Below are 23,318 nucleotides of genomic sequence, written 5' to 3'. Positions count from 1 at the left end.
TATTTTTGTTGTTTTGAGATGTTGTTTCGATTTCCTCTTTTAAAGGATTACATGTACTTTTTTATAATTAAATAACTGACTATTTTACTGCTTCGTTAAATATTTTCTCTTTCAATTTCTTTTTTCGTATTGTAAATTATTTTTTAAGTCCTTGAAGGAAGCAGGACTTTATACTTTGATAGAAATTTTGAAATTCTTATGCGTAACAATATATATATATAATAATATAATAATTATTATATATATACTATATATATATATATATAATACAAAACATTTTCAAATATTATTATCATTGTAATGGGAGAACTATGATGATTATATTGGCAAAATTTAGAAATGTATATAGGATACATTTGACCATCGTCAAAGAACCTTTTTTTTTTATATTGCTGATTTCATATCATCTCTGATAACCTAAGCGCTGTGTAAACTTCCCTTTCACGATTTGAAGTTGTCCACTCCTTAACATTGCGATATAAAGGACGAAGAACATAATTTATGTTTTTGTTAAGAAATTTAAATAAGAGTGCAAGGTATCCACTACTCATTCTTATTCAAGCATACCTGTTATTGAAAAAGGCGTAGTAGCATTTTTCGCAAACTATTTACTTCATGCTTTTATACAACTTTATATCATATGGCATTTGTACATTACGAGTCATCGATATTCGATTGCTCTTCAAGAAACGCTTTGACGGGAAGGACTCTGTTCTAGAATGAATAGTACAGTAAACAGAACGCTTCGAGGTCTGTAAATTGGGCTAACAATAGATTATTTTTTTTACGAGTACACTCAAACGAAAGACAAAATATATTTTGTCGAGAAACGGTCAAACGTAAAAATCCACTTACTAAACATCTTCAATATTTTCGTCACGTTTTATATAATACCTCTAGGCAAATATTATAACAAATCATTTTCATTCACATAATATGTATCAATGTTGACATTTAGTTCACGTTCGGTTATTTCATATCTGTTATGCAATTTACACGAGTCGCGAGGCACTTTCAGTTCTTTAGAATACATTTTACTCGGTCATATTTGTGATCGGAGTTTATTTATTATTTTTTTATCTGTGATGCGCTCATCGCCACAGAAGAATTGGGTCAAGTAATTATGACGATTCGACGTGGTAGAAGTTTTGATCGAGCAATTTCACATTAAGCGTTCTCGCGGTACTTATATCGCAGAAATTGCTGTTTTGCATTGTATGCTTTAACCTTACCGCTTTTGAAGGTTACGACAGTTATTCTTAAACTCGCGTTGCAAATGCTATCTAGGGCGGACAATGTGGCGATTCGTGCAGAAAAATTACACGACAATGCCTTATTGTTAGTCGATTTCAGATCGTACCTATCAAGGTCTCCTCCATCGTCAAAGAACCTTTTTTTTTTTTTATATTGCTGATCGAAGCGTCTCAGTTTATTTTAGTTTATCACCTTGTCGTATAGCGCTATACGATTAAATCACGATTGCCAAGGCAAACTTCCGATAAATAGAGAATGTTATAAGAAAATGATTTCCTTTCCTTTCTATATGAATAAAGCAAAACAATAATATACTTTTATGGATCTTTTAATTTTATAATCGGCTCATTTTCTTTCACATCATTGATTTATTAATCCAGTGACATGCATTGATTTACAATCGTATTGAATACAATTTTTTGATACTTGGTAAATTACATAATGCATAAGATTTCACTTCGTAAGTAATCATTCTAGATTAATTGGATTGTAGCTTGCATGTATAATTTTCTTCGATTATTTAAAACTTTTGTTTCATTCTTTTTCCTCCAAAGCGATTGCATTTGCTTTCACGATAATGCATGACAAATACATCTTTCACCTTGGTTAATTAGATACGCACTTTTTTTAAATATCCTTCACATTCGCATCATTGAAAAGTTTTCACATAAATTTGTTCATCCGCAGAAAACACATATAAGAGTTTCAAGAATTATCGCTTTTGACGATATTTTTATACGCTTTTATACGCAAAATCGTTTTTATGTTTTGTGTTTTTCACGTACAAGGGTAATCGGACGGCAACGTCAACGAATAACGCAATTATAGAATTATTAAGGTGTAATGTAATTTCGCTACCTTGAAATTCCGCGCTGCAAACAACGGTATTCAGCACTCCCCGCGCGTTCACTATTCTCAGATATGTAACTTCATAAAACGCGAAATTTGCGGAAGAAAACCTTCCCAATTTTTTTTCATCTCGATTTGTCATGTTTTATTTCCGTTAATCGTCTGTATTAATTTTTTGTTTCGAACAGTAATTGACATTTTATCTCCATTGATTCAAACGCAGATACGCGAAGATATTTTCCAAAGATGTTCAGATGTAATTTATATATGTTCTTATGTTTTTGTAGCTAATGACGTATTCACGTTAACATACAACGAGTCATGAAAATATTTGAAGATCTATCACAGGAAATTCTTATGCGTAACAATATATATATATAATACAAAACATTTTCAAATATTATTATCATTGTAATGGGAGAACTATGATGATTATATTGGCAAAATTTAGAAATGTATATAGGAGCTACCAGACATTTACTGGAAACACATATTTAGTAAAAAATTAATATATAGAATGAATAACCATTTTAAACACATAAGTGTTAAGAAAAGTCCCACCATTAATGGGTGAATATGGATATTGAGACTTATAATTTATAACTCATATAAATACAGCTTGTAATTTCCACTAATCGTAAAAATTTCTTCCAAAAATGACAAATGTAATGTTACATTAACTGTTTAGATCTAAAATATCGTTTTTGTGCATTTTATCCATGTCTCTTCGTCAATCCTCTTGAACTTTTAGAATCGATCATGATGCATCGTCCAGCTAAGTTTATTTTACAATACTCCCGACTAGTCAACGCCAATAGACATCACGCCCACGCAACGGATTTATCAGCTGCTCTTCACGTTCCTCTTCACCTCTCTAAAACCAGGTCTCGAAATAAAAATGTAAGGAAACAGTAGGGACGACTTTTTGGGAGCTGAAATTTTCTGTAAAGTCATGGCACGGCGCTTTGTTATAAGCAGAAATGCGAGTTACCCACAATAAAAGGACCAAGACGGAAAGGCCTTCACGTGGTACAACGCACCGCAGACACAAAGGACTCTCATGCCGCTAGAACTTAAATCTAAAACCACGCTTAAATCCAATGGAAATGGATGTAATCGACAGCCTGTAATTTAACGTAATTGCATGATCAAATAGAAATCTAATGCAGTGCTATGTGTCGCGCCGCAACAAAATCATTCGTAGTCGAGAGATCGCGAATGCTATTGCTCGTTCGTCTCTTTCGAGTTCGAACTACGTTATCGTCCAACTGTTGCATAGCTACCCGCGTTCATTCGTCCCACTACGATACTACTACCTTTTATTCATTTTGCGCTACGATTCTTACGATGTCGAAATCTTCAGAATTTCTGCAATCCTGTGAATTTATTTTTAGATTGAATTATTTAAACAATTACAGTGTCGTGTTACTGTGAATGGTTTGGTTACATGCGGAAGAAAAGAAGTATCTTATAGGCTTGATAGGTTGATATGTTATTTGTATGATATTGTAGTGGACATTGGCATTAATACTATTATTGAAAAAGAAATATATAGGACTGGAGTAGAACTAGAGTACAAATTCCAGTTACTCGAACAAAAGATTAGTGTTTGATTAAATGAATTTCTGTTAATTAAGTCTTAAATAAATTTGAACTTGTTGCTATCACCTATTTGAATATCATACCTATTGTATAAAGGAAAAGTCATAAATGTTTAGGAGGATCAGTTAATCAATCAACAAATTCACATAAACGGAGTTTTACTATACAGATGATAGATATAAAAATTAATACGACAAGAAGCTCTAGTTGTCATCGGCGAAGTTTTACTGATATACAATTCGAAACATTTACGTCTAGAATCCAGAGGCACGGCCTCAGGTTATCAGTAAGATCCTTGAGCCGTTCATAATTCAGACTCTTATATTGTCTCTCATTTTTTAAACTCTATATGTGTAATTCGTTTTCCTGGAATAATATCCTATTCTTTCAACGGTGCAGCCAGCTTCATCAGGCGCCTGAGGGTGTATATACCGTTACTGATACAGCGTCATGTAGACAATGACACTGTTTCGTTAACAGTAACGAATCCCGGAACATTCAACGAAGGTAACTGCAACTGATGATTAAATCTTCGAACTATGCCCGGCAAAATCCCGATCTATGCTCCGGTGCAAATAAGGAGTTTGATTCAATTCCGATACACCTTTGGTTCGTTTCCTTCCCACAGATTTTCATCAGCGAGTTTATCGATTATTACGTCGTCCTCCGTAAAGGAACGCACATATGTTTAGTGTAAACTTTAGAATCACTTCGTGTTTGATACCTCCACTTCGACGTATATCGTTGTTGACTGCTACGAGTCGTGCAATCAGTGATCATTAGGGCAAATCAATAGTCGCGAGATGGAAGTAATAGAGAGTTGGACAATGTCGACAATTATGATCCAGTTGTATCCTCTTATATTGCAAGTAAATTACGGTGGATGCTCGAAGTTCGTTAATCGTTGAAGATCCAAGTGTAAAACGGTTATATTCATCGCGCCGCGATTATACAGCTCGACGACGCTCACCAACACAACCGCGTCGTTGTCTAACCCGTGTCTCCTATGCCAGGGCCAATAAGTCTTACGCAAAGCTCAGTTTTCTAACGATTGACGAGTGAGCTAACCAGTCGGACGTAGTGCTGTTCCATGTTTGTTCGAACCTTTCGCAAATCAAGTCCATTATCCGCTTGTATCCACTCGAACGTGTGCGACGTTTACCTATTTCGATCGAATTTTTGCTCCAACATTCGTGATTCGATATTAACTTTTTCACGTTCATGCTTTTTTATAATTGAACAATCTTTCAAAGATGAGAGAATATAAAAGAATTGGTATTGATATGTAGAACTTCTTGTCTCAATTTGTGTATTAAAATTTGTCTTTCCTGATTATAGTTGGGTGCCAGTCCTGTTGCGTTCTTTTGGAGTCTTTTTTATAGTTAAAAGATTTCTTAAAATTAAGAAGATACAAGGAAATAATTTCTCACTTCAAATTTATATTAACATTTTTTTTTTAAATACGAAAGTTTAAAGTGTTAAAAGTTTTTTTACCTTTGACAATTCGACATCGATTTGTACATGTTATAATCTAGAAAAAAGATGAGATTTTAATTATAATTAGCGACATTTTATTAATAAGCTGATTATTATATTCGTATTTAACTTTTCTAATTTATTGCGTCACAAACTATGAAAATTGTTCTGTTTAATGGAGTTAAAGTTTAATTAAAAGATATCAGCAAACCACAAATATATTTAACATCTTTATAGCAAAAGTGTATGAATTATTAAATTAATAACGAATCTCATTCGAGAGTATTAATTTTCTTTAAAATCCGGAATCAAATAAGTTGCTTCAAAGAGTAATTAATTGGTCCTCTTATACTTTATTTGTAAAATATATTTTTATTAAAGAATATTACTATTGTTCTTCAATGTAACGTTGATTTCACGAATTTTTACCTTGCAGCTATCTAAAAGACAATAGTGGTTTACAATTTATAAATTTTCACACGTTGAATTGCGTTTTATACCGCAAACCAGTTACAATTATAGGATTATAAAATTATCAAATTATATAGATAATTAGGAAATTAAACCATGTTCATCTGCATATATGCATATCTTCATATATACAACGGGGTGATTGCGCAATAAACTGTCCTTCGATCGTTTACTGATCGGTATTCACGCAGCTACATCTCGTTATACTGCCGCGTAATTTTATCTTTTTTTAAACCGTAATCAACGTTAATAATGCAGAGATAAAAGTTAAGATATCTTTTAATTTTATATTATGATTTATGTAGAGTATACATATTTTGCTGTGAATGCGTTTTTCATACAAGCTTATGCTACAATTATGTAAATTACACATAATTGATCGAAACTGAAGTTCCAGATATTAAAATATTCTGTATAATTATCGACGATCACATAACTAGTCAAAACGTAACTATTTGACCTAGACCCATGTCATCCGGCGCATCTAAGATTTGCGCAGTCGGTTATACGGAAAATATTGCATTTTTTATTTAGATGACTTCCTCAATTGTTGGATTATCATTCATCGTTCGTCGGATTTGCGATACTTATCAGTTCATTTATGTCAATTCAACTCGAAATTGCCGAAATTCGTAAATGCGTTTGGCTTTAAGATACAAGGAAATTAATATATTAAATAGTTGAAAAGAGTTTAAATAAATGATATCTATATGAAACAATGCAGATGCGATCAAGCACACGTCGATTATTCGTATTAAGATTTTCACAAAGTGGTTAAAAATCTTAGTTCTACTTACTTTCTTTGAACTTACTTTTTGTAAAGAAGAATTTAACCTCCGTTTCACCATTTTCCGATAATGATAATGAGAAATACGCAATATCGGTAATTCCGGCATCCAAAATGCCATATATCATAGTGCGAAGTTGTCGTTTTGTTCATTTCCCAATTGTTTGTTGACGTGCCGTGTGAAAGTACAGACAGCCAAGAAATTTCTTCCTAGAGGAAGAATCTCAGACATGCGTAAAGAACTATGACTTTCGAGTTTCAGCATGTTTTACTTTTGAAGAATATCGTCGCGATATAAATACCGTAAGCAAGAGCTCTTCCATTTTGTTTTCCACTGTCCAATTATGTTATACTCGAGTAACGAAGTATTTCTTTATTACACGAGACATCGGACTCAGAAGTTGATCGCACCGCGATTTAAATTCCGCTGAAACTGCATTCACACCACGACTACGATTAATTAAATGTTATTGACACACATCGAGCGACACGTGAAATGTCGAAACTTTCAAGAATTTTCAGTGTTGTGGATAAATATGGTATAAAAGGGAGAGCGTAGGTGGTGTCATTTAATCAAATGAATTCGCATTTGAATTTAGTGTGTTCGTGCGTTCTGTTGGTGGGAAACGAATTAGAATCTTCGTGGAGAAAAATTAGAGAAGACGTCTGTAAACATGCGGGAATAGGAAATGCTAGTTACGTCGAAAAGAGTGACGTATGGAATGGCAAGATGCGGTGTGAAGCGGTGTAGCGGAGGAACATTTGTTCGGGAATCGGCTACATCGACTCCATTGCTAAGCGTAATCACGAACCAGTCTGGCTGAAAGGGATATAAGACTACGACTGCACAGCTTTGCGTTGTCAGACTGTAGAGGATATCGTTCGTGGTCAAACTAGAGGGAAAGAGAATCTTGGCATCGGTGTTCCTCAGTGGTGCGTGCTGAAAGACCGAAAATTGCCACTTCGATAACAGCGTTCTCAGATACATCGCATTTACAGTGTCCTAGTACGACTCCTTTTGCACACCCTACAGTCAACGACATCCAACTGTTGCTTTTGGTTTTTTCGACATACTTTTCTCGAACAACAGCCGTTTCGTGACTTTTTCATTGTTTTGAACTGCAACTACTGGCAACGGGTCTTGCGTACAGGACACTCTTCAGCTATTAAGACGACACGAAGGAAAGCTAGTCGCAGGTAGCTACACCGTGGTCCGTTCATCGGCTCTTCTTTCGATACTTTGATAACCTCGCATCACGACACCAAGCATCTTCATCGTCGTTCGACCGTACCTTTCCGCAACAGGTGAGAGTAACGTCTCTTTTTTATCCATCATTTCATTTTCGTTCTCTGCTTGCTGTCGTTTATTCGTGTAAACGCACTTTGACGCTCTGCTATTCCACAACTATTCTGTTAGACGAGCGTGTATAAACGTAATTATGGAGAATAGTGATGCGTTTTGATTGTTTAAAAATTTTTTTCGAAAGATTTATCGAGATTCAGTTTGTTCCTAGAGATTATACTTATGCAAAACGTGCTAAATACATCGGATATCGCTCGTTTAAATATACCACATAAATTATATCAGTGCGCATTTGCGGTATGCTATGCGATAGCAGATTAGCGTAAAACAATAGTATGTAGATTTACTACTAAGGACATGATCTGCAGATAGTCCGTGGAAAATCGACGAAGCTTTCTAAGATGTGGTCACACGGGCCATGATAGGCGAGACAGTTTCTACAGAATAACAGTTTCTAGAGCATAGTAGAATAATATACATGCGTATCTTCTTTTATCTTACAAAATTCCTGTTCTGCGAACTGCCTACAGATATGTTGAAATCTATGCAAACACGCCTTGAGAAGTGATTACATGCTTAAATGCTGTGCTCAATGCTCTTTTTCAATCGTGAATAATGAATTTTGCAACGACACAAACGTTTGTGCTAATGAACTAAAATCATCGAAGGAATTGTTTTGAAATTATATTACAGATTGGAAAACGCATCCAATTTTTAAGTCGGATACTTTAAACAGTAGGGAAAACGAGAGCAATTTCATTTAAATTCCTGCACGTCTGATCGTTACATGTTGGTTCTCTTTCTAAAAAAGAAAAGAAAAGCTAAGAACGATAAATGACAAAGAAATTATTGATAAAAATATTTATGCCTGTGTCGCTACAAGAATGGTCACGTTACTTAATCGAAAAATTATTCTGAACGCGTATCAACGTATGTTAACACAGATTGAGAATTGCGACTGTCAGCCCGTATATTTATCAATCGAACGTACATTTCGTAAATGTAAATTTGTCAAGTTATTTATAAACATTAAAAAATGTACTATTCAATATCGTCAATTATCAATTGATATCACATTGCAATATTTATAGACCACGTTGTTGATTGTATATTCACATTTTGTTTATCAGTTTCTCATTGTTCTTAAATCAGCTCATTGATCAACTGAATTTTTAATTAAAACCAATTATGACGAGGAGACAGACCATGAATTGAAAGATACATTCTTTGATATTACAAGATATAAGAAGAGACTATGATTAAAATGTGTAAAAATATACGAAGTAAAAGTTTCACTTGTAAGAAAGATTTCTACAATTCTCTTTCGAAAAATGTGTATCTGATAATTATTGATTCAATAGTAAACGGGTGGACAGTATTTATTCGCATCGTTACATCGTAAATATTATCACTGCAAAAAATATCAATTGCAAACAGAGATCATGCAAATAGAGCGACATGTCGGAAATTCGAATTAAAAATGTTCGTTTCCTGCAAACAAACGTAGATATTTGATCATCTTTTAATCTTATTGTGAAGATATCTACCTTCTGACTTCATGCACGACGGCAAGAACCTATGTTTTGTCTAAATTAAATTAAACCAGTTTTACAAAGAAACAAATCATTATGATTAAATCTTCTCAAAATTGTTTATCAAAGTTGTCTTAGGTTCCAGCAAAGTGCTGTCTCGATTGAGTTAGAGTGGCTACAAAATTTTTTGCACATTATTGTATTTATTATTATAACATCTACACATTAACTAAGTACATTTAAATATATTAAATTTCGTATCATTTAGTAGAACGTTCATATGACTATAAAAATTTGGTACTATAAAAATGCAATACATAACCTGATAAGTATATCTTCAGTTCACACTTGATCGAATTGATCACCACTTATGTCATTTGGTCATTTAGTCGCCACACAATTTCAAATATAAACAGCGGTTTAATGACATCCAACATCGTTTCATATGTCAATATATGTCCAATAATGAAGAAAACTATTGAAAAAATAGTCGAAGAAAAATTTTCTTCCGTGGATGAATCCTGTTTTATTATTACTTTTTCTTCTAACTCGAGTGCATTAATTTTCGAATGCACTGAGAACTGTATTTTGCGAATCGACAATGTTGATTGTTAAGATCCTATGTTTTTCCATAGAAAAAGAGATGCCGAGATGACGAGGATATAATGTCATCAAACTCTATTTGTAATCGATTTTCAAACTAAAGATGATAAAAAAATGTTATATACGATAAAAGAAATCAAAGCCAAAATAACTAGCGAATATTCAAACAGAATCGTTAAATGTGCATCTTTCTCGATGAATGAAATAATCTTGATAAGACGATGACAGTATTATGCGTAAAAAACTGTTCTGCTATAAGCTGTATGATATTTCGAAAGGTTAGCAAGATGCATGTAGGTTGCATCGAGAACTATTTTAAAATGTCAATGACTGCGTTATTGGGACTGAAAACTGTGAAAACGCGAAGGACAAGGCAATTAGGTACTTATAACTAGGTAGATAGGTATATAAGTAGATACCTCCTAAGTGTGGATATATTTTGCCGTTTTCCATTGATATCAAATATGTAACATATCGTAAAATTATATTATCTACGATGCAACAACGCAGCAAAGCCGTAAAAAACTGTTTCCTTTTTTTGTTCATACTACATTTCTACAATAATCTACATATACATTGTTGGTAAAACCTTTTGATCGAGGAAAAGAATGTTCATTCTTCCATTCAGGCATATTATCTCGCGCAGTACTTAACAACTAATTAAGCCAACGACATCCGTCGTTTTTTCCCAACTAGACTATCAAATCGTTGAAACAACAACAAGCGTCAAAAGCCACTTAATTTATAATAATGATTGAATGTTGCTAAGTTTTGCGTTGGACTCCTTGATTACATAGGCAAATATTGTAATTGTATTTTTGTATTGTATTGCGTTGCACGCGTTTATTCGTGATGAACTCGGTCGTCCAACCGGTTTAATACGATTTTCCTCCTACGTCGTTGGTGCAAGGATCAACATAGGTTCTACACTTGCACTCGGAGGAACAATTTTATAGAATTCACTTGCCTTGAACGCTGACGCATGACTAGTTCTTTCTCCCACTAGATAATTTTTGATCTATTTCTCATTTAATTAACGTCAAGCTTTGCAAAGATTTATGTCAATCGTGCCGCGAGATTCTCAACATACTGAATAGCGTTCCAATCACGATCGTTTCATCATAACGCATCTCTAATGAAAACGTACAATTTTTTGCCGTTTTCCTAACAAAGAATGGTAAAATGACTGAATAATAATGAATGAATAATTTAAAGAGACATATTTACCATATTTCATCTAATGACAAGCGGTGCAATTGCGAAACAATCATTTTTCTCGAGGTTATGACATCATTGCATTCATTCATCTTTTAATCTTTCTAAAATATATCATGTATGCATATATCATGCTTGCATATTTTGATGAAAAACAGGCAGATCGAAAACAAAAAATTGAGTTCACGGCTATCACGAATGCAGAGTCATCGGCAGAATATTTGCCAAAAGAAAGGTTTAGAAAAGAAAATAAAAGAATTGATAAAAAGGTACTTGAAGCAGGAAAGTCCCAACACGTATAACTGAACTCAAGGGCATTGTGTCCTCGAACCCCGAATTGGGATTATTGAACCCATATTTACTGATATGAAAAGATAACGAAAGTGAACAGACAGGTTTTCGATGCTCCGTTGGTTGAAGTTGGGCAAAAGGGACACGAGATAAACAGCAATGCCCGTTGAAGATCCCGTTCACCTTGGTTCACGACTAATAAGTATTCACTAGCAAGGTTCCTGGCCCCTTCCAGCCTGCAGGTTGCAAGCTGCATCTCACTTCTTTATTCTCAGAGTATCTTCTATTCTTTTTTCTGTAATCACGGCCTAGAGCAATTTCTGTGTCTCGCTATGACAAGGCACTTTTCAACCGTATTCAATTACGAAACTCAATCTTTCTTATACTTTCGATATTCTTATGTTGTTATTCCATAAATTTTAATTATTATCAGAGAAACGGCTTTCTTTGTTTCTAATTCGATCGAGATATATTAACAAGGTTAATCATGTGCTAACTTTTATCTCATTCATCGATTTAAGATCAAAGGTCAAAGATCACAGCGTAAACCTTTTATAAATGCACTAGTATGTAGCATTAAGGAAACACTGAAGTTTAACTGGGTTTCGGAACTTAAAATGAAATGTCACGACCCTAAGTTATACTCAACGGGTGTAAAACACTTTGCGGGTGAAAATAATTGAGAAAGTACGATACACCGCGATGCCTGATTAATGTTTAATATAGGCAAAGGCGCACATTTCTCCTCAGATCCAAAGTTTTTCAAATTCCGACGTTGACCAAATTTGCTTGGTCATATCTACCGACGAAAAAATATCAGCGCGACGTTGTACTTTGATTGATTGCATTCCACTGATAGCAGTTCGGCACAAAAATTAGAACGAGATCATCCGAATCGATAACATGCGTGTCTTGGTCGTAGGCCCAGAGACGTGCTTCCTCCCATTATTTTTTCATTGTTTGATGCGAGTCAACGCAAGACGTTGCTCATTTACACATCTCCTTTACTTAATATCCTCTTCATCTACTCAATCGCATCCACGTCTCGATACTCGAGCTATGAGAAGTTCGAGAATCTATATCCGCAAGCAAACTATATGACCAAATGTTGCGTCATCTACGATTATTCTTATTATTATTAGCTTCCAACGAAGCTAAGAAGTATTCACTAGTAGTTACTAGTATTTACTAAACATTCGTTAAAGAAAGACATTTAACGATCACATTCCGACGGGCGCTATGGACGACTAGACTTTGATTGCCATACAGCAATATCGTTAAGTCAATTATACACTAAATTCTCATAAATCACTTTCAGGTTTAGTATAAGCTGCATGAATTCTTTATAGTAATCCGCGTTCTTTATCGTTTATTTCTCAACGCAAGGATAACTTGAAAATTGATAAATTGAAGGTATGCCGTTTTCTTTCAGATTTGTCCATTTACTAGCAATCATCAGAAAACAATGGCGACCATCGTAGATTGGTACAAAGACTTCATAAACAATAAATGCCGTAAGAAACATTTTTATAAATAATACGTGAATACCTTTATAAGCGATTTGTGATTTATAATACGCCTCTTTAACAATTCCAGATCCATACACACAGGATTGGTTTCTCGTGTCAGGACCAGGTCCTCTGGCGGTAATTCTCGTTACCTATGTGTATTTTTGCCTATCCGCTGGACCAAGGTACATGAAGGACAAGAAGCCGTTCGAATTGAGGAAAACCATGATCGTGTACAATTTCGTTCAAGTGCTATTTAGTATATACCTCTTTTATGAAGGATTGATGGCTGGATGGCTGCATGACTACAATTACTTTTGTCAGCCTGTTGACTATTCGGACAATCCAAAATCTATCAGAGTACTTTTCGTCATAATCCGCTAAACAAATGCCGAATAAACGGTGGAATGTTGTATGTTAACGCTTGTGAAATTGTGATTTACAGATGGCTAAGATTGTGCACTTTTACTTCATATGCAAGTTGACAGAGCTTTTGGACACGGTGTTCTTCGTTCTTCGGAAGAAGAGTCGTCAGATCTCAACTCTTCACGTGTATCATCACACTATAATGCCGATTTGCGCTTGGATCGGAGTCAAGTTCCTGCCGAATGGCCATGGAACGTTCCTGGGCGTCGTCAACTCTTTCATTCACATAATCATGTACATGTACTACATGCTGTCCTCGATAGGGTCACACATGAACAAATATCTCTGGTGGAAAAGATATATAACGATGTTCCAGTTGATTCAATTTGGCATGATTTTTATCCATACCATTCAACTATTCTTCAACGGATGCAATTATCCGAGGCCTATTGCGTTCCTGCTCTTGCTGAACGCGACGATCTTCATCTACATGTTCGGGTCGTTCTACGTCGAAAATTATCGTAAGAGACAACGAAAACAGATAAAGGATAAGCAAATAAATATGGCGGCGAAGAAAGTGGAGTGAATTAATGTCGTTGACGCGGTTTTCTTTTCGCTTGTTGTACTCCTCTTCGTTACAAAGGAACATTACCTTACCTTCGTTAAGTACATAGAAGCGTACTAGCATAGAACGATAAATTTAGTGTTTCAAATATTTATTGCTGATCGATCAATTTCGTATATTCGAAAACCAGAGACGATCTTCATCTCATCGATGACGATCTCATTTCTTTCCTCTACATTTTTTTGTTCAAAAATTTATTTTATGATCAAACATTGACCACACGTAATATATATATTTATGTATGAAATTTATATATAATACATAATATATTTACATATTTTACATATATATATATATTAGAAGCAAATATAATTCTAAGTTGTCATACCTTTAGGTTGGTGCATCTTAAATTACCAATTATTTTTAAAATCTTTCTATTTAATTATAGTAGAGTTTGTAAGAAATATGTAAGAGTTCCTTTCTTTTCTTCTTTTTATTAAATTCAATATATTGTTTCTTGCCTAAAAGTGGAGCAGATGCATAATATGTATTCTAGGTATGAAGAGAACATATGTAGTCATACCAAAGATAGATAAATCTCGCTCCAGCCAGAGAAGTAAGTAAATTGTGATTCGAGACACCAGACAACACGATTTTAAAAATCAAGTATCTCCAGCGTGTGTCTTATCATGAAAGGAAAGTACTTCCTTATTATAAGAAATGAAAGTATTGAAAACATACAAAATCAGTTTCATATCGTAACGTTCGATAGATAACGTTGATAATGAAGGAAACATGATCAAAGGGCTTATCAATCAATTCGGCTCTTTGATCAGCTCATCGAATTATACTGTTCGTCGATAAGATAGACCAATAATGTGCCTTTATCGAATCTTCCTTCGAATGGAAGTATTAATGTACTTTATTGTATTGAAAATTTATTATATGTGAAATAATTGCTACTTTTTCAACAATTTGGTAACTATTTGGCACAACAACTTTTTATACGAATGTACATACCTACTTATAAGAGAAAATAGAATTTAGAACAGAAGCAAAGGTCAATTTATTTTGTTTATACCAGTGCAAATAAGTTATAAAGACGTCCATCATTAGAAATAAAGTGAATTATCTGAAATTACGTATAATGTTGTACATTTTTTCAACGTTTACAAATTTTTCTATTTAAATGTAATTTCTTTAATGGAATGTGTTTATAATAGAGTATAAAAATTAAAATCCATAGAATTAAAAAACAAATAATGATTACGTAAGTTTACAAAAATTTATTAACAATGACAGTACTTGTCTGTAGAATAATTTTGTAGAAAAATTATCGATACTTTTCAAGGCAAAATTAATTTATTCGTATCATCTAGTTGTAAATATATAAATATGGAAGTACATGTGCTATAAAGTAATTACATTTTTAAATATATTCTCGAATATTCCTTTCCTTACGATTGAATTCCCTCGATGTCTTTTCTTCAATGATATTGATATCCGTTAATATCAATTAAACCACGTTTGAAATAAACAAAACACGTATTGAAGGCCAGCGGATCTTCGATTATACGCTGGTCAATGTCCTTTTGTCGTTAAGGGTCACGACCATCGGACCCACGGGACCTCTTCATCCGTTTCATTTCAACGTTGCACACGTGTCAATGACGAATCGATTACTTGCAAGATCTGCTCAATTTTATAATTCTCCAATTAATTGCTTCTAATGCATACACATCTAATGCATGTAATAATTCTAATAAATTCGTTTCCAGGTTTAATTAGTTACAACGAAGTAATATTTGCATATTAATATTCCATACCTATTCATTGGACGTTTTTCATTTTCGATTTTAAAAAGCGCTTTGATCATCGAAAGTAAAAATTCCAGTGTCTTAATACATAGAAGCGCATTCACGAGAGTAGAGAGTAGTATTTGAAGAATTAATTCGAAACAAAGAGCTCCGCTCTCAGTGTGCTTGGCCACACAAGGCCACGATTATCGATTCTTTATGCACTTAATTAGTAAATTAAATGGATTACGTATAAGAGATTTCCATAGGCGATGTTTTATCATAATTTTCAATAATCATCTTTATCATCAATGTTCTAGTCACGATTCTCGTTGAAAAATTTCATGTGAAATTATATTTGACAAACATCGAAAGCAGCACATAGTATACATAACGCGAATACTCTATCGGTTAAAGAAGTATTATACAGGTAGAAAAGCCTTTAGTAAAAGCAATTGACACAGAGATAAGTTTTTTTCTGTTACTCGCAAATAGCCTAATTTCTCAATTTCCTTTCACTACGTCAATCAAACAAACTAAAAATGTAAAAATAAAGACATTATCAAATGAATATTAATTATTTTTAAAATTTTAATTGATTAATTTAGTTTTAATTATTTTGTTGACGTCTAAACAGAAACTCGTTCTATTAAGGAAGAAAAACTCTAGATACACTTGTATAATATTCAACTATGTTGTAGTATTGTTACAGCATAATTTCTCGTTTTATTAGATTTTGTCGAACAGGCACCAATATTGTAAAGTTGTTCGTTATGCAGTTAACAAATCTCCTTATTGTGTGAAAATGTCAAATGCTTGTTATAAGATTAAAGACATACGGGCTTTATTAATTTGTTTATAAAATTTCCACTCATAATCTTTCGTTTACGTATCTCCATTTTTATGATTCAATGATTGTAAAACGGAGTGATTGGTTACAGTTATTGTAAATATAAAAAGAGAGGTTATTATTGCAAAATAATACAAAATTGCACAGCTGCGATCATTTTTGCATACCGCGTTCCGGAAGTCTGACACGATTGCAGCAATTTGATAATGTGCTTATATACCAGTCCCAACATTCTCCTCACAGAACAATTATGCATATTTGATTGCATTTCGTGCTAGCTATCAAATAAATGATTGAGCTTTTTTTTATTTTCGTAATGTCAAGGGAAAAAATATATCTAAAAACATCAAACAATGACCTATATTGAATATTTGCATTAATATTTTCTATTTCTATTCTGTTCTAATTGTCGTTCGCGTAGTTTGAATAGAACAATAAATAAGAATGAGAAGGTCGAAAGTCATTAAATGCGTGTGACAGAATGATATACAACGCCTTGCATTCGAGTTTCTTTGAAATACCCATAGAATCAGGGAATACTGAATTAAACCTTTCTACGATCTGATATCTTTTCGTAGGGGCATGGAATAGAAAATTAAGCGCGTTCAGCTTGAAGGTCGTACATCCTCGAAGAAAGGGGACAGAGAAATTGTCTCGAAACGGCGTTAAATAGCCAGGGGCTGGCTATTTGGTTTCGACTCCAGCGTTTAATTAAAATACAATGACTATACGATTCCATAATGTTTTTGACGGGGGAAATTGCTTTCATCAGTCAAGTTGTATCTTGCGCGGAGTTTAGTCGGATTGGAAGACTCTGGGTAGTGACTTAAACAATCGAAAGCCATTGTTTGTAACTTTTTGCTTTCGAAAAATTCAATACGTTTCACCTTTTAACATTTGTGTGTGTGTGTGTTTTTTCCTTTCGTTTATTTTTATTTCTTGTTCCTTTCATTTTCACTGCGTTGCCAACAATTCACAAAGCTCGATAGCAAGCGTAGGAAAACTGGATGATTTAAAAGCTAACAAACGTTTAGAAAGTATCTGCTCAGAAAGAGGAATTAGGTTTGATTTTTTTATCAAGGTTAGTTGAACCAACTTTATCATTTTAGGATTTCATTTCGAACTTATGAAGTTTTTGTGAGAGACGTTAGTTGGAATCCCATCAACTATTTAGTGATAGCAATATGGCGACGTTGATACGACGAATCTATCAAGGGTACCGTTACATTAACGAGGAACTAACAGGTACAGAGATGCGAATCTATTGCATGCAAGTCAAAGATGCAAGTAGTCATGTGAATGTTTTCTGTTTCCGGAAGATCCTCGAACGCAAGACTATTTCCTCATCGGATCACCATGGGGATGCTTTAGTATAGTAGCGTTTTATCTATACTTCGTGCACGTCTTGGGACCCAACATTATGGCAAAGAGAAAACCGTTCAATCTGAATAGAATCCTACAGATATATAACCTAATACAGATAGTATCGTGCGCATATATATTTTATAAGGTAAACGAGTATACATTTCATTTAAATATGAAAATGTAATAAATGTCTAAATGTAATTACAGGCATTGGTACTAGCCTGGTTGTTCCATTATAACTTCTACTGTGAACCAGTAGATTATTCGGATGATCCTCGCGCGGTCGAGGTACCTACATCGTATATTTCCTTTATATCCTAATTACTAGACTGCGAAAGTTTATGCGAATTCATATTTTTATGAACATAGAAAAGTGTAAATATTGTAGTACTTTCTATGTTTTATATATTCATTTTATGTTCACAGCGTTAAACTTTCCGTAAATGCATAACACCCCCAGTCTATTAATTACAATCTATTCTCATCAGGATATCAAAGATTGAACTACTTGAATTATTTGAATCGCAGATAACTAGGATCGTTTGGTCGTACTTTCTAATGAAGCTCCTCGACTTACTCGACACGGCTTTCTTTATTCTTCGAAAAAAGCAACAGCAAGTGTCGTTTCTTCATGTTTATCATCACACGGGCATGGCTATTGGTAGCTGGGCAGCCACCAAGTTTTTGCCTGGCGGTCACATTACCTTTTTAGGTAAGTAATCTAATTTCACTCGTTCGATTTTAACTTCCTACAATATTGTATATTAAAGAATATTTTTCATATCAGCCTTTCTATCGTAAAACCTGGTACATGTGTTGAATATTAATTATCATGAAATTGTTTCCACAATTTTATGATTTTTAGTTCACGACCAACGTTCTTTAATTCAACGACGATATATATTGTATTGACAATTGGATATTGAATATTGTATTTACCTTTGTCGTTTTACGTTTAAAGGAATCATTCGTGACAATGTGTCTCTACATAAACTGATAACGTTTGTAAGTGTATATTTATATTTATTTATTAAATAAATAAATTTATTGCCACAGGTACTTTAAATTCTTTCGTTCATATGGTGATGTACACTCACTATCTGGCTACATCATTGCGAATAAGCAAACCCTGGTGGAAGAAATATGTGACGCAACTGCAGCTCACTCAATTCTGTTTGATAACGATCCACTTCGTAATGTTAGCCTGGGTGGAAGATTGTGGTTTCCCGAAGTGGACGGCGGCGGTGATGATTCCTCAGAATCTCTTCATGTTGATGATGTTCGGCGATTTTTACTATAAGTCATACATCAAAATACGGAAGAGCCGCGAAAACGGCATCTCGTCGGACGTCTCGAACGGAAAGTTGAAGAGTCAATAGCTACGTCCTGTGCGCCCGGAACGGTTTAACGTTATTTCGTGTTTTCAACGCGCGAGGCGACCCACCGAGTACTCGCGCGAGAAATACTTCTTTTTTTATAAGACAATAGCAATTTAGCGCTTCATACTCTAGACTTTAGACACTTATTAACACCTAATATCTCATGCGTGTTGACGAAGACCGAACAACGAAGACATAAATGACAATTTAAAAATTCGATTTGAATTGTTCTGCCAAAGGTAAGGTTTACCTTATTATAAGAAGATTTGATGGAAGTCATTCGAGTTCTAAAGCATTTCTTCATATGCACGCAAACGCAGAATCTTTTCGTTGTATTGTTCACGGAACGCTTATTCTCGGTCTCATCTTTGTATTTAAGTCACTCATCATCTTCGTTACTTACTTCGTTAATTATTCACAAAAGAGGGCATTTAACTCCAATGACCTTAAATTTTGAGATCTGTTTTGGAGAAGGCGCTACCTAAGTAACATGCACTTTGTCCGAGGCATAGAACGATTATGGTTCGAGTAAAGTTTGATTAAGTTAGAGTATTTTTGGAGGGCTTGGACCGCCAGCTACCCATAAAATCTAATCTAACCATACCTTACTAGGATTAATTAATAATCGAATACTTTATTAGGATAGCAATCCTATGCAAATGAATATGAAATTTAATTTTTAACTGGTTATATTGGAGTATATATAATCTAACAAGTAACCTTTTTTTTTTGTCATAGTTTTCGGCTCACTATCATCTTCTCTTTTTGTCATAATTTTCGACTCATTATCGTCCTAAAACTTGGACAAAGTGCACGTTACTTATAGTCATCCACTCTGCAATATATTCGAAATTGAAATTCAAGAAAAACGAAAAAAAGAAAATGGAAAAATGAAATTCGATAAGATTGGAGTTGAAATCCCCTTTTGTGCATAATTACCTTTACTTCTACCAATCCATGACGATTGCAGCGCAAGCTTTAGCAAATATATGCTTAATTCATATTACTATCATCTTTCCTGTTGGACGGTATGACAGAGATAAATCATCGATAATATGACGTTTGCGCTGGCAGCAAATTATTTGTCACACAGAAGCAATAAAATAATAAGTCTGTTCCACGACGATCGCGTAGCGCGCGTGTTATGAATAATCAATTACTTTACTTTTATATTACTTCGAATCGATCAATGTTACCTTGTAAATACATAATCGAAGCTCGCACAAAAAAAAAAAAAAAGAAGAAAGAGAAGATAAAGCAACGTAAAAGTGTTCAACAGTTTTCGAGGATGCACAAACACAGTCAAGGACATTCGAGGTTGCACAAGGTCGCACAAGGTCTCTTGCGCAATGGTCTGATTTTGAACATAATACGTACATGTATACATAATATAAACACAATAAGTGTTTGAAGTGAAAATAAAACATTACGTCTAAAATGATTTTGCAAATTTATTTCAGTAACCATCTGTATCATTTTATTCGAGTTCTACATTATTTGACTTTCATGTCACTCGAGTACTACATTTGTTTCTAAATCATAATACCATCTATCTTAAATAATTATAATTGACTAAAGTTCGGGATATTTGGAACAACTCGATTTGATTGTCCTTAATTGCTGCCTTTCACGAGCATAACGTTTGGGAATCACGTGCCATAGAGTAAATCGCGTTATGTCCACTCATAAATAATTTTATTCGAATCACGAATCGATAATCAATCATGTAACATTTTGTTCTTTTAAAAGTAACGATCGAAATTTCCCCTCGGCCATTTTCTAACAGGACGTGATCACGCGTTTTTCTTTAATCTATGTAACACCTTAACCTATTTAACGAAATATGGAAACCAATAAAAAAAATGAACGCGAAGCTGAGTTAGGACCCAGTCGAAAAAGTCAACCTACTTTTGTGACATGTGAATGGATGGTCCAGGCGAAAGGTAAAACAAGTCGAGAGAACGGTCAGAAAAAACCGTTGGAGAAGCTGGTTGGCAAGTAGGTGCCGTTATATCCTTCGATCCAAATGACCAGGAATTTCATTTTCGCTCCTTCAATCTCAGTACATTGTGTTTCTTTGGTTGCATAATGATTAATGATGAATAGCAATTTTGTATTCTTCAATCGTTTCCATTTTATACAGCTATCTTCGTTATTACTCTTGTATGTACCTATAGGAAGATTGTATGAATTCCTGGAGTCTACAAACTTCTTTTCTTCCAGTAGCAGGCAGGTCTGATTTACAATATTGTGGATAACTGTTGCATTAGAAAGTGATGTGACTTCACTATATGTATCGTTAAAACTTCAATCCTAATTCTAATTCTTATTTTATTTAGTACTTCATTGGGTTACTCTATAAGCAGTGCGGTTCTTCCGCACTCGAAATTTAAAACAATTTGAAATAAATAATTGGTAAATAAAAATTTTCATTTTCACTTTCTACTAAATATCTGCAGGAATGTTAAGACTTGTAGCCGGTACTATAAGTGTTTTTCAATGATCAACGAAACACCGTATCTTTCTGGGACACGAGGAGCGCGTTAAAGGGAAAATAGGACAATGACATGATAAAAGTGACAAATATGAAATAGATACATTCTGAACACTTTAAAGTGTACACTGATGTTTTAATACATGATTTAATTACTAATTATTAATTTTAATATCATTTTTAATTATCATACGTTATAATATATATATATTTTAATATATTATATTTTAATATAATTTAATATAATATATATATTTTAATATTATAATATATTATAATATATATATATATATATATTATATATATATATATATATATATATATATATATTGTAATGTATATTAAAATGTGTTATAATATATTAGATACAATTCAATTGTATCTGATATTATTAATTTAATTATTAATTTTATCTTGTAACACTTATTTGGTATAACTGTGTTATAAAATCGATCGATATTATCGTATCAATGATTTCAACGAAAACTTCAGTGCATGCAAATCGAATTGCCATTGAACTCAATTTTTTCGCGCGTGTCTCAATCAAGTTATTGATATTGTTGCGAAGAATTCCGGTCAGAAACATACTTTTGCAAAACCTCTGTTCGTTTAACCCAGTTTCACGGACTTCTTCTATATTTCGAATTGTCCCGTTGGTTTACTTTGTTGTACCTGTGCTAAAATGTCCCTCCGAGATGCTTATAATGGTTTTGTTTGTGAAGTAACTGCAAGTGTATTCGCGGCATTGGTCGGATCGTCGTTGCTCCCATCCAAAGAAACGTTTTGGATCACAATTTACGAGACATCAACGCGTACCTGAGGTTAACTATTAAAGGATCCATTTACGACCACGTGATTTCTAATAGTAAAACCTATTGAAGGCGTGTACACAGTTACCGTTTGTTCTACTTGCAATTTTACTACCTCCACGAAGAAGGGGAATTCTAAAGATGGATTTTAAACATATTTCGCAGAGAATTAAGAAAAGGTTATGCTAATCGTTCCTTTCATAGGCAAATATTGATTAACAAAGTGACTATGGTGATTAAAGTACGAAAAAGTGGCGATAATAACTAGCTTAACGGAAGATACACAGCTCGATCGTTTGTGATCAAATTACTAGACTTCGCTGTTTGATCGACGATACAAAACGTCGGGTTTCGATGCAAATATTTAACTGTCGCTTGCCCCTCCGCTGTGCGTCACCTAATTGCATCAAGTCTATAAAGAGTTTAACAGGGCAAATATGTTCTCACACTCCACGTTATTTTCTTCGTGACGTCTCTTTATTCCGGTCAAACAAATCGTTCGTCAATTTCGCAAATAGTCGTGCCCCAAACGTGTGTGTAATTCTTATTATTTTTTTGCTCATAGACAATATTACGAACCTGTCTCATTGTTTGTACTGTTTACGAATTCTGCGCGTGTACGATGGTTTGTTACTATCATACAGGGTATTCCGCGATACTTCATATCCTATAAGCAAATTTAAGAGACAAATGTTATGTAGGCACAGACTTTGAAACGTTTTATTAAAAAGCTATAACAAGAATATGAAATAATAACGAACTGGTGTTTCGTCTACACACCATAGGAATACATCGTCGACATC

General features: G+C 33.9%; 2 protein-coding genes and 1 long non-coding RNA gene across 4 annotated transcripts; 2 read left to right on the top strand and 1 right to left on the bottom strand.

Moving 5' to 3' along the window:
* Positions 1–5,029: 5,029 nt before the first annotated feature.
* LOC132905779 (uncharacterized) lies at positions 5,030–6,905 on the bottom strand. Its single transcript, XR_009657859.1, has 3 exons — positions 6,465–6,905; positions 5,200–5,236; positions 5,030–5,076 (listed from the first exon to the last, which is right to left on the bottom strand). It is a non-coding gene; the product is annotated as an uncharacterized LOC132905779 (long non-coding RNA).
* A 390-nt stretch (positions 6,906–7,295) lies between these two features.
* On the top strand, positions 7,296–14,533 carry LOC132905694 (elongation of very long chain fatty acids protein 7-like). 2 transcript variants are annotated; one of them, XM_060957276.1, is made up of 4 exons: positions 7,296–7,744; positions 12,816–12,897; positions 12,980–13,251; positions 13,337–14,533. In XM_060957276.1, the coding sequence occupies exons 2-4, from the start codon at positions 12,849–12,851 to the stop codon at positions 13,841–13,843; spliced, it is 828 nt and encodes a 275-aa protein (XP_060813259.1). In that variant the 5' UTR covers positions 7,296–7,744; positions 12,816–12,848; the 3' UTR covers positions 13,844–14,533. The 2 variants fall into 2 exon arrangements, with proteins under 2 accessions (XP_060813259.1, XP_060813268.1); XM_060957285.1 differs by lacking the exon at positions 7,296–7,744 and adding an exon at positions 12,548–12,659.
* Positions 14,534–16,130: 1,597 nt separating this feature from the next.
* LOC132905690 (elongation of very long chain fatty acids protein 7-like) lies at positions 16,131–20,650 on the top strand. The gene is made up of 5 exons (XM_060957262.1): positions 16,131–17,713; positions 17,788–17,978; positions 18,041–18,121; positions 18,362–18,545; positions 18,890–20,650. Exons 1-5 carry the CDS (start codon positions 17,653–17,655, stop codon positions 19,210–19,212), a joined length of 840 nt encoding a protein of 279 aa, XP_060813245.1. The 5' UTR covers positions 16,131–17,652; the 3' UTR covers positions 19,213–20,650.
* The last annotated feature ends 2,668 nt before the right edge of the window (positions 20,651–23,318 follow it).

This window comes from Bombus pascuorum, chromosome 1, assembly GCF_905332965.1.
Source record: "Bombus pascuorum chromosome 1, iyBomPasc1.1, whole genome shotgun sequence".
Classification (NCBI taxonomy): Eukaryota; Metazoa; Arthropoda; class Insecta; order Hymenoptera; family Apidae; genus Bombus; species Bombus pascuorum.
Note: the sequence above shows the minus strand (reverse complement) of the source record. Positions and strands in the feature narration are given on the sequence as shown.